Source organism: Dermacentor silvarum, chromosome 8 (genome assembly GCF_013339745.2).
Source record: "Dermacentor silvarum isolate Dsil-2018 chromosome 8, BIME_Dsil_1.4, whole genome shotgun sequence".
NCBI classification, from domain to species: domain Eukaryota; kingdom Metazoa; phylum Arthropoda; class Arachnida; order Ixodida; family Ixodidae; genus Dermacentor; species Dermacentor silvarum.
The window spans coordinates 92,559,948-92,572,957 of NC_051161.1; the positions used below are offsets into that span (position 1 = coordinate 92,559,948).

At 47.1% G+C, this 13,010-nt stretch overlaps 1 protein-coding gene across 1 annotated transcript in view; it reads left to right on the plus strand.

Annotated features, from left to right (window-relative positions):
- Positions 1-11,988: 11,988 nt before the first annotated feature.
- The window catches only part of LOC119462281 (cytochrome P450 3A6), a 39,355-nt gene continuing 38,333 nt past the window's right edge, over positions 11,989-13,010 (plus strand). The window contains exon 1 of the mRNA XM_049672444.1: positions 11,989-12,070. Coding sequence (XP_049528401.1) covers positions 12,018-12,070 — 53 coding nt within the window. The 5' untranslated portion in view covers positions 11,989-12,017. The remainder of the gene's footprint in view (positions 12,071-13,010) is intronic.

The following is a 13,010-nucleotide window of genomic DNA, read 5'->3' on the forward strand; positions in this document are numbered from 1 at the left end:
TAAAAGAGTGTTTGTTCGTTCTCTGTTTTATGGCTCGTCAGTTGCAAGCATAAATGCTTTAGGCGTCGCATAGTGTCCTGGGCAAAGAACTGTCGATGTTTGCGCCTGAACGACATCTCTCTCGACAATATAGTGCGTCATATTGCTTCAACCTCTGTCTCTTTGTTTTTCTATGACATTTGATGAAGAACATGCTGGCGCGCTCATACGGCACCGACAGCTGCTTTTTTTCGGGTTGAAGAAAATATGGCGCCCCGATACACCCATACGCATTGTTTTTGCAGGGAAACGAGCATATCAGAATCAATGTGTGCATGAAGACACTAATATAGGTAACAGGATAAAGCCGCAGCGCAAGTAAAAAAAAAAACAAAAACAGCTGCACACGTCGGTTACGGAAACCGTTTGGACGTAGATGGAAACGTGCATAGTCCATGGCGAACGACGAAGGCAGCTGCGTCGCTAACTTCCAACGTGGATTGTTGCCGTTCGTCCACTACATCGAACACAACTCTGGTAACCGAAGTATAAAATATGCGCGCACCACGCTAACTAAAGCGCTGATCTCTTCTACTCTAAAGGGCCTATTAGGCGTATTTGACGGAGGCCAATACTCAACAGCTCCATTTTTCAATATAAGAAACGTCATGTCTCAGCACCGTGATGGTATTTACGCAATTTTCAACAAATACAAAATAAAAACAAAAATTGCACAGGATCTTTTTTGTCATCCCCGGCCTTATTGCTGAACAGTTCCTCCTTGCCGAAGCTGTCCGACATGTGAAACGTTCCCGGCCAGACAGGGAAGGTAAATAAAAGGAACTGTAGCCATAGTTACATAACAGTTATAGTAGCTGTTAAACATCGATTTTGGTTTTCCACGCCCCGTACACGTTAAGAAAGAGCAGAACGGTCTTGTTGCGAGAGTAATGACGGACCTCATGGGCGCTCATTAGCCCTATGGGCTTCGAGTGCCAATAAAAACACCACGAATGAAGGAAGGGGAGGAGGAACAGACGGAAAGACAGGGAGGTCAGCCAGTTATCAGACCGGCTGGCGCTACTCTGTGCTGGGGAAAGGGATCAAAGAGAATAAAAGATAATAGAAAAGATATGTAGAAAAAAAGGTGTAAAGAAGAGCACACAAAACAGGGCCAAGTACTGCTTGCCGCATAAAAAGGCACATATGGCGTTCAAGCAGCTGCGGCTCTTTTCACACTGCTTGCTCTCCAAGTGAGGCCAACATGCGCGTCCGTATAACACCTTTAGGATAACAGACTTTACTGCCGTGGTGTACCTTTATTATGAAACATTGCAGGGATTTAGATTGCCTATATCAAAACAGCAAAGGTACCAAGAAAAAGGAAATTCTGAAAGCACATTTCTTTCCAATTTTAACAGAGATCTTTCAGTGCAGGCAACTGTGAAAACGACGAGTTATATTGTACACAAAGTGCTAACAGGAAGTAATTAATTCATATTTAAGAGGGTGTCAGTGGTCCCCTATTTTATCTCTGTTATATCCCGCATACTTCATCAATCTTTGCGGCTTTCAAGTCACTTACTACGGCAGAACACAGCCCTACTAATCCTACTAATACACCCCAAATAATGCTACCTAATCCACGCCAAATATCGAACTTTGTGCAAGTCAGAGATCCTGCATAGTGTCCCTTAATGGTGTCCCGCAATGACGACACCGGTGAAACTAGAGCAACGATATTAGTACTACAGAGACAATATTACGCCACAATGACACCAGCAGTTGCATTCCGTTGGCACTTTGCTTACTCATTTCAGCGATTAGACATCTTTACGAGTGAACATCCAAGACGACTGCTGCCCTAAACACCGCACAGCGAACAACAGCATTTTCCCGTACCACTGAAAGTGTGTGGACGTGCTTCATGGCACTTTCTGCAAAGTTACATGCATACCAATAACCCACTGTATCCTATCGCTGTCACACCTTTGTTGCCACTGTCATCGTCGTCTTGCTGCTCCCGTAAAACATGATCACGTCCCACACACAGGGCTGATCTCCTTACACAAATACATTGGTTCAACTGGTAACGCTTTGCGGAGCCATGAACACTGCTATATACGTATAGCTACCTGCACAATGATTCGCATTGCATTAAGTTCAACACTGTGTGGGATCTGTGCATTTTTACTTCAAGAAATCATTGTGGGCAATTCTTGAGCATTCATGAAACAATGCTTGACTCTTTCTGTTTATAAAATACCAGAAGCAAATTGTCGTTGTTTGTTTCTGCTGTAATGGCGCTTTCAACAAAACACTTACTATGTACCCTTTTGTGTCCAAGTTCAGCACTAAATTTGCCCAGGCGATGCTGGCCCGCTCATATAAGTTTGCTATTACCATGCCGGCAACAAGATTAAAGCACATTCTTCGTAATACTGCCAGTTTACCCACTGAAAAAATACTGTACTACAAGTAAGTTGCGTTAGAGAAATTCAACGCTACAAAGACGGAGAATTCGCATATAACGTAGGAATCTCATGTGCAGCTAAAAAATGGCCATTATGGACGCCTTTCTTACTGCTTTAGTTTTTATTAGTTATTACAGTTAGCACGAGTTAAGTCGTAGGCTCGGTTTGAGCGTTGAATTAAATTTTATCGTAAGTGTCAAATGACCCATTGATCGAAATGCAGGTCCACTAACGTGCAACCTGTGGAGGTGCGAAGCATGCAGTGATGCGCCGCTAATGGCTGCCTTAAGCAATGGCTCATAACCCCGTCAACATGGTTTCCCCATTACGACGACAGAAGAGAAGAGAAATTCTACACTTGAATGATGAGCGGCAACGCAGACAGCTGTGGAAGCCGACGACGACGACGAACGCGCGAGCGCTCGGTACGCGCTAGTGTAGAGCGCGTGCCGCTTTCTTACTGTGACTACAACTACGACTACGACGACTACGACGACGACGATTACGATAGGAAACGCCGACAGCCCGAGCGCATAAGGTGCTTCGCACCTAGAACAGCCGTTCCATTATGGACATAACAATCATTTTGAACGTGACAACATCAAGGGCCCCGTGTATGAGAAAATCCGATGTCAGCGTCGACGTCGCCGTCGTTGTCAGTTAGAGAAAAATCATCCCGAACCAGGCATGCCGCACCACGCAGGCCCTCACCGTGATGCAGAGGCGTTCGTTACTGAAACAATTGAATTTCTCATTGTAAAATGCGGCAGAAAAAATTCGTAAACTGTGACTTACACACAATCTAGACACGATAACGTCGGACTGTAATTTGAATATACGAGAAAAAAGAATTCTGTTACGGGGAAACTCACACAAGCCCGTTTTGCAGCTGCAGTTTGAGGTTTCTCTTAGAGAGAGCAGCGCGCACCGATCGGCTCCTTGCAACATCATCCTAATGGCGCTCGCCTCGGCGCATCCCCGGCAGCGGCGGCGCCCGCCATGCGGGGAAAAAAGAACCAGAAAGCTCGCCTTTGTGCTTAGCGTTCACCTTAAGCGTTTCCAATCGCGGTTACATAAGTTGCAGTTGCCGGGAAGCGTGAGAAGAAGTCAGGGATCTTTGAATGATATTATGCTCCACTCTTAAAGGTGAAACTTATGCGTCCTCCACGTTTGTTTTTTTAATTCGTGAGCACTGCGATGTGGCATAATGTAGGGATCAAATCGAATAAAAAATACTGCAGCAGTGACTTAGGAAATGTGTTCTCACCGAATCACCGCTCACATTCGCCAGATTGGTCGTTTCTTGGCTTCCCATCATTTACTACCACGACGCCGTCGTGAATGAGTTTTTACATGAATTCGATCTCGGCACGACGCGCCACTGATATTTTGATTGTTCTGGCAGCACCTTTTGAGCATTTCTGCTATTCCATGCCTCACAACATGACAACACACGCAAGTTTTGAGGCAGCTTCCATTCGTCACATTACACCATCCGCGTCGCCTTGATCGTTGGAAGTATGCTACTACCTCCACCACCACAGCCGTTTACTTGCACGTGAGCAAGCGGTGGTGTTTAGACACTGTTGGGATGGCGACGTTGTTCAAAAACATGGGTGGAACCAAGTTGGAGTTGCTGCTTGCGAACTTCTGATGCAGTTCGGCTTCACGTTAAAATTACTGTGGCATGTACCCTTTTCCAACAGCTGTTGTCGTTTAGTAGATAACGCTTACGATTCTTTAGCACAGCGGCGCTGACACAGCTGCCGGAAATTTACCTGCTTTCCCGGGTTGAAAGTATCCTCCTAATTGACCTTTGTGAAAACATCACGACACGTGTTTTAAGTACGCGTCTAACGCGTCGCAGGAAGTAGCCCCCATCCACCTTCGTGCTCCAATTTTCTGTATAGGTATAAAAAAGACCTCTATGACATCCATATATGACGTGTCGGACACGGGTACCAAGTGAACGAGTTTGTCGTTAGCAATGTTTTATGCTGGCAGCGGATGTTCGCGCCCGAGACTTTCGTTGCAACTTTGCCCTAAGTACGAGGGCAATATTATGCGCTCCAAGGCTTTCGTGCAAATCTAAAGCTAGTTGTGGATTGCCGTACCGCAACCCCAGAGACATCGTAGTGTCTACGTATTGTAAATCTAGTATTCCTGAAAAAAAAAAAAAAAAAAAAAAAAACCGTGACAATAAGAAAGAGCCCTGTTTCATGCATTTTATGTACAAATGAGGTACTCAGAAGCTTTTTAGCCCTTTAGCTTGTGGGAAACGACTCGGTCCCGCAGTCCACGCCAGCAGATCGGTCGCGCCCAAGGGCGCCCAGCCGCAGCTCGCGCGTCCCTCGCGCCACTCCTCGCGCGTCCGTCGTCTTCTTCGTCCAGAGTTGGCTCTAATGCAACTAATCATGTCGGCGTTCCCACAAGCTATATATAGCTCTTTATATGTGCGAATGGTCAAATATTCTTGTTTCTTTTTTCGAATATATGGGATAATGACACTTATTTTAGCCTCGAAGGACATAAAACGATGAAAGTGGGGATTTTCCCGAATGACTATGCTGCAGAAAAGCTGTAACCAAATAATATTAGACACAAAAGGTGCCCTGAACCGCCCCTGGGGCTTAGTGAGAAAGCATATTCCGAAGATATCATAATCTGCTGCGATCATCTCAGCGAAGTTTTGCAGTTGTGCGCGGCCCGTGGAAGTCGCAAGCGGAGCGCGAAGTCACTTTTCTGTCAAATGCTCCGTTTTCAACAAAAGCCTGCGCCTCACTCTTTTCTGGACGCTTTATTTCGTATTGAAGCGTCCAGAAAACAACGGCTGCTATTGGCCAATAGCTGATATCAATCAATAAGGGTGTTTGCATCAATGCACATCTTCCTACTGTCACTGTGTATATTTATTGACGAAGTTTAATGAACAGGCTAAAGTAAGCGAAAATCTGCTTTCGAATTTCGATAAGAATTACGTATTTCCGGAAGAAGCCGACAATTGTCCCCTGACGCTCAGCCGCGGCCGCCGGCGTCACCTTGCTTATCGTTGTCGTAGCTGTCGGGTCCCGCTAATTTCGACTAGCTTTGCACGCTCAACTAGCCTCGAACCACGCGAAACGTAAGGTCAGACTACACGCACGCTTGCAAGCGCCCTCACTCCTGGCCGCTGCTGGTTAGAAGCGTTGGCGGACTTATTGATAGCGCTTCAAAATGTGCAAGTTCGACGTGGCTACCATCCGTAGGTCAAGATGTTGAAGGACAAAGCTGGTCCGCACAATGTAACACGGCCAGACTTGAGCATATCATATGCTGCATATGAGCGCGAGCACGCACTTAAGCCCTGTCGTGCACAAAGCAAACGCTGCGCATACGCACTATACTCCATCTCACAAGCTGTTGTAAGTACTGCGCAAGGTACGAAGTGTACATAGGCAACATCCTTGCTCAGCGATATATATTTCCCGTCGTAACTGGCTGATTTTGGCTACACTAGAGAGTTTAATTTTTTCTCGCTACAAAAAACGGTACAGCTATACGTGGCATGTTAGGATCTTTGCGCATGCACGTCGTATACAGAAAATTACTGTGGCAGTTACCGCCGGTAACCGTAATAGCCACCCTAACCGTGATCACTTATAGAAACATGGCAGCACCCATACGGCTGCCGACCAGCCGCTTCGATCGGAATTTGCGCTTTTTTACTGGCTCTCCGCCTTGTCAGCAAGAAACAAGGGGCAAGTTTCGTCATCGCTAAGTCTCATCTCCAGCTGAGGTCAAATCAGTTAGGCTTGTTCTGTCGAAATTATTGAGATCGGCTGTTTGTTTTCACGTTGCCAGGACTACAGACACGGCACCGAGCCGTAAAACTGGTTGGATTTCTAGTTATCAGATGGCGCCATAGCATTAGCATTGGTGACGCGTTGACGATACGGAATGATCTAAAATCCGAATCCTTCACTGCATCATTAATTTACTATCCCGCTCTAGCATGGCACGCGATGACGGTAGCGAGCAAACGCCAAGTACACGTCGAGCGGACGCTGCGGCGCAGGTGCACATTTGTAAAGGCATTCGCCCGTAATACTTGCTAATGAGGCTGCAAGGTAACTGCAGGGAAAGTGTACAAGTAAAGCGAACCCCTGCTGTCGCATGCATGTATAAACACAGCTTATGGTTACCGGCGTCAAAATATACATTTTTTTTGCGTCAATCCACCAACCATGGAGCATGTAACAGGATGGCAAGCAGACGCTGAGCAGACGACGGGGCGCGGATGAGCACATCTCGAGGGACATTCGGCCTTCCTATTGGCTAAGAATTTATGTAGCTTCCACAGTGCTGAGAACAGCTTGTGAGATGGAGTATACAGTTGCATGTAGCTGCGTATTGCTACGTAGCGTAGATACCGCGGCCGCCCCGCGGGGTGCCGCGACGAGTCCATTGGCTAAGCGCACTGCGGCTCGTTAAGGACAAACCCGTTTGGCTTACGTTTGGCGTGTCGTAGACGCCAAAATCAGAAGTTGTGGCGTCAACGTTTATACCCAAAATAAAATTTGTACTGCTCGCCAGGGTGACGTTCATTAGGCGGAGCGCTGTGGGTACGCCCCCGCTCCTCCGTAGCCTTCGCAATGCAAGGCATTGAAGAAGGAATAGAAGCACCGCAAAGGGTGTGCTTGACTGCCAATAGCTCCGCTTCTCCTGAACGTATTGAAGTACTTTTTGTAGCAAATTATTTCTGAAATACCCTATTTGAACTTCAAGTGCATTTCTCCACTTCGATAAAAAGGGTTCAGGGCCTCTTAAGGCTTTTCAAAGCGCTGAACTCTGCCCATCCGGTTTATCAAAACGGAAGCTGCGCACCTGGTCGGAACGTTGCAATAGCCGCGTTGCTAATGACCGACCGACTCTTTGCGGCTCATAAGTACTTTTATTGCGATAGTAAATATACGGACGCTGGAGGTACACAGACGCTGTTGGCACTGTCACTGCCGTTGCCACCACCGTTGTCGTGCGGTCACGTTCGACGGCGCATGCGCAGCACCTGCGCGGAAGGTTGAATACCATCAAGAGCTAGGAGGATATAAATAATAAAAAAATGTCACAGGTCTCCGCGGCACACGCAGCACAGTCACAGCGTAAGCTGGTGGAGCGGCTCAAGAGTAGCTACAATTTGGGCACCACGCACAACAGGGTCTTCGCGGCAGTCGGTTCGCATCGTTTTGACGAGAACGATCTGAACTGTCCGTCCGGCGTCGACGGCGAGCAGCGGCTTGTAATGCTCTCTGCACAGCAGTCTGCTGAGCCCGATCAAGCCTTACAACTGCAACTTACATGTCAAGCATGCCGCGTTTGCAGGCAGCATAACCAGACGGCGCCACCACACTAACGCAGGCTGGGGATCGAGGTTTATTTTTATTTAATTGCGCGCCTCGTCTGAATGGCATTTCGTCGTCTGCGCCTGTGCACGATATGTTTACAGGTGCCTTAATTAGATGGCGCCACTATACGGGGGTAGGCTCGGATCGTCTGCGCCTGCTTTAAAGGTCATTTTTACGGCGCCCGATAGCAAGCGCTTGGTGACTCAGTGGTAGAGCATCTGGCTCCTACGCAGTGGGCGTCGGTTCGATCCCGGCGGGAACCGGGTACTTTTTTGGCATTTCCAGCGATAGCGGCTACGTTCGCCGGCGGCGGCATCATCGCGAACCGAAACGGCTATTTGAATGAGCCCATAACAGCTTACGCTGTAAAAAAGATTGTTGGAGCAGAAGTACAGTGCCTAGCATATACTCTAGGCATTGTAGTGGAATGGACGCTCTTTAAGTGAAGGCCAGCACCACCATATTGTGGTGAATAGAAAGTTCGATGGCCGCCGGATTGTGTGCAGCGACTGCAGTGGGTGGTGGTGGTGAAAACATTTATTAGGCTATAGGAGGGACAGGAGGTATGCTTGGACCAGCCCATAAGGGACTGGTCCTTACAAATACTAGGAGGAGGTCCCTAGTTCGGGACTCCAGTGGTGGTAGCTGCCGCCCAGGCGAGCCCGACTAAGGCTTGTTGGCCTGAGGCAGCCGAGCGGGGTCGCCTCCCTGTCCTCCCAGGTTGGATTGGGGATGGGGGAATGACCGGGTTGGAGGGGCAGGCCCACACCACGTGATAGGTGCCTGAGAACACCGCACTACGGTGTGGACAGTTGATGCTAAAAAAGGGTCAAATGTTTTAGAACTGCCGGTCTCACTAAAGTATACATACATACAAAGTATACAATACTCAAGGTATTGGTGTGCGCGGCAATCTTTCCTTGGCAAAGGTGCCTCCACAGCACCTTCGTATACGTGTATCCCGATTGCAACGAGCATGGTTCAATCCTGGTTCAATCCACCCCTACGTTTATGTTGCCCCACAAATTTCAATTTGGCCCAGGACCAAACTTCAAGCTGGGCCACCCCTAATTTCAAATTGGCCCACTAATTTTAAGTTGACCCACCCGCAATTTCAAGGTGCCCCACCCCCATTTTCTAGTTGACCCACGCCCATTTCAAGTTGGCCTACCCCCAAATTTTAAGTCAGCCCATCCCCAATTTCATGTTCGCCCAGCTCCAAATTTTTATTTGCCCCCCCCCCCCCCTCAATTTCAAGTAGGGCCACGTTCATATTTCAAGTTGGCCACACCCAGAATTTCAGTTGGCCTACCATAAATTTTAAGTTGGCCCAGCCCCAAATTTTCAGTTGGCCTACCATCAATTTTAAGTAGCGCCACGTTCAGATTTCAAGTTGGCCTACCCCAAAATTTTAAGTTTGTCGACCCAAAATTTCAAGTTGGCTATTCCACAAATTTCAGTTTAGTAATGGTGATCATTTGCGGAAGAAAAAAAGAAACGGCGGCAAAAGTGCACGATATGTACTGCGGCCAGTTTCCTACCCACCACACGTTACCGCCGGCGGCATCACTGTCCTCTATGGCTTGGTATTTGGGCGCGAGGCCTACCACTGCAGATGTGGGTGCTGGAATCGTTTTGACGTGCAAAGTTGGATCACTTGATCCCACCTTGCTCTGACCAAGGGAAGCGGACGGTTGGAACGCGTTTTTTAACCGCAATTTCCTTGTGGTTTTCCCTTGGAACATCGTCGTTTTGCACACACTTCATGTGCGCGGGCACCTAGAGACTACACAAGCTGGGAAAGTGTGCTCAAGTTATTGGCGGCGTTGTACTTTACTGCTCCGTGCCGCAGTGCGCTAAGTATGCGAAGAAACTGGGCGTGAGCTTTCACTTTTACCCCAAAGATAAGAAACGGCACGGCGCATGGCTAATAAACCTCCGAATGGGTAAGGAACTAAGCTCACATGCACGTGTTTGCAGCAAGCACTTCCGCGAAGAAGACCTTTTGTACGGGCTCAGAGCGCACATGTTCGGTGATTAGCCGACGACGTTAGACTATCGCTCACATAAAGTGTTCAGCGAGTGATACGCAATACTTAAATCGCATGGCGGGCGGTGCTTTTTACGCCGCTGCTGACGTTTATCGACGATGGGCCGAATGCAGTCATAATGCATCACAAAGACTCTCGCTTTCATGCGATACAGAAATGCATCAGCTCGGTGTCCCCAGCGCCCATAAGAGGTGCAGGAAGTGTCATGTCGGAATTTACTTGTCATGTCAACGGCGGCCCGTTTGTAGATGCAAACATACAATGAATGAACTTACACGGTGGACACGTTGCACGCGTTTCTTGCAGCAAAAGTGTTTCTTCACTGAGCAGCACTTGATGCCCAGTTTCAATACGACACGTTGGTTTTGTAGATTTTACAAAAGCAGCAAACTCGGCCTCCGTGGTTTCCATGTCGGTGGCCATAGCATGTTGACGCCGGCAATCGGGGCGGTGTTTAAGGCTTTATAAGGAAGTTAATTTTTTGCAACAGTTATTTAACATATTGCACAGTCAGTGACACAGCCATAGCAGTATTTTACTGATTTCGTCGAAGGGAAATACAATAATAACAAAAGTAAAGACGGCACGAAAGCGGCGGCGGGCTGAGCAGGAGAGTTGCTGGCGGAGCAATCCAAATTTGCACGTCACACGGATGACTCCGCATGGCGGCGCCACGGTATGTCCTCGCTCCCAATAGGCGGCTTCCACACCAGCCATTGTGAGACGCCTGGTAGCTGCAAGGGGCGCTGTGCCTTCCACCAGTGGGGTTCGGCTTGGGTACTGCGTCGCGCCATGTCGCACTCGCGTATAGATAGACCACTGCCTTAGGAGTTAAATCGGTGTCAGTGCTCCGCCTTTCGGGTGAAACCGCCACGTTTTAGGGCGCAGCTGTTAATGCGACTAAAACCCCTTGAAGACGTCAAATGTGAGTTTTATCAGTTCTAAAAAAAACAACTAAACTCGATTACTCATGAAATTTGTACTTTGAGGAAATGCGGGGAAGGCTAAGGACAATATGCAGACAAATTTTAAAGTGTGTGTGTGTGTTAGTTAGGGGGTTAAGTGAAAACTGCTGGACCCTCGTTTTCGGTCCGTTAAAGACGTTATAAGAAAGGCTTAAAAATGTTTCCCCGCTTCCGTGAGAGGAGCGAAAACGGACGAGTTTTCATATTTAGAGGAAATAGGGGCCACCGTGTCAGTGACATGTGCATCGGAAGTTCAAAAGTCTAGATTGATTACGTGCTTTGAAGACAGTCACTAAATACTCGTATTCTTATTTTTATACGCTGTAAGAGGCTGTTGCTCTTCCACGATCTGCTCGATGAACTATGCGAGGCACGGTCTTCATATTTCAGTGAACTCGGAAGCATTTTGTTGGTGACAAGCGATAAATGTTCAATTTTTGTAGGTTAATTACAGCCTTTGTATAAAGTTACCTATTCAAGCCTTCCAGAGTACCGTACTGCCGTTACCTGCAATGTTTACCAGAGGCCTAAAGCAACTGTGCAAGACACCAACTTCAAGTTCAGCGAAAATAGGGCGAATGTCAAGTGTATAATGAGTGGCGAAACTTTCAGGTTCTTGCCATAAACAGAGCGTTGGATGTAATTACTGAACCCTTATATCATCTCTATTTTTATGCGTCATACGAGGTGCGTACACACTAAATATTTCCAGACGAGCATCTTTAGGGTGTTATACGAGCATACTTATTTTATTAACACCCATCGGAAAGGGTGTTTGGCTGAAGTAGAAAAACATATGAAAAAAAAAAACGGAAAGCAATAAATTTTGGTCCCCAAGTTTCAAGCAATGCTCCAAGCAACTCAATTTATTAGAAGAAACGCCAAGCGTTTACCTCATGCCTTTGTTTCCTCGTCCTGGTCATCAAAGATGTGTGGTATTTTCATTCTCTGTGCAATGAAATGATAAGTTAAAGCACAACACCGCTTGCATATATTTATTGCAGAATTATTTTCTACGTCGATGGCGCGGTTGTGCAAGAACAACTCACGTAAAAACAATTTCCGACTTATTCAGTTTATAGAGTGAATTCTTGGTTCGCTCCATATTCACACTGTACTTTGCCTTCCCTAATTTACGTGCAGATTACGACAGACCGTCAACGCAACATGCTGGAGCTAGCCATTGCTGCCGTTCTTCTATTCATCGTACATTGGCTCATGTGAGTGAACAATCTACATAGGGAACGGGTGCAACCGTGAACAAACATAAAACAGTATATGGCTGCGCAGAAGTGCTTGTGAAATGTGATCTCTATGGAGGCGGTAAGTACTGCCTTGAGGTCTCTGCGAAAAATCCCAACCAGCCGTACACAGCAAATTCAGGATGCAGTCCATATTTCACTACATCGGGGAAACAGCCCGCACTTCCTACAAACTGGGAACTACAGTCCTACTAGATAACCTAAAGCTCACTGCCCCATCGTATAGGGCTGGGCACTTGATGTTCCACCAGTGTGCAGACGACGGGCTCTTGCCCTCACTGCGGTCTGTCGTCGACTGTGATGCATGAAGGGTAAACCGCTCCATGCTTTCATGATATGAATATTAACAGTCAAACGCATTTACACCAGTTCACCATATCTGCTTGAAAACTGGGTTGAATAGCTACCTATACTCGTACATATCTCGTTTGGTTCCGGAAGCGAACGTAGTGTGAATGTCGATTTGACTCCCTTAAAAGCTCAATGTAGCCGCTGATTTTCCTTCTCAATAAAACACTTGTTGGCGAGAGTCTCCGGAAATAATAATAATAAAATGAAACAGAGGAAAGCAACATAGGGGTGTGTGGACAGCTTATCGCCACTTGTGAAGTGCCTGCGAAGTGTGTTGTAAATCACCTCCTTTTACTGGCATACATGATGTGTCCCGTATGCCTGTCAGACTGCCTTTGTTTGCTGCAGCAGTTAAATGTTCTCCGGTGAGCAGCTAAAGTCGGCTTGAATCAGCTAGTAGACCGTAACAACTTCCACGATATACTGCGCCGCGAAAGCCCCAGTAGTCGTACTATGATCGTATATTCTGCATGCTAGCAGTATTGTAAATTACTTGTTATCGAGAACTGTCAAAATTGAATGACAGGAAATGTAATTTTGAAGAATT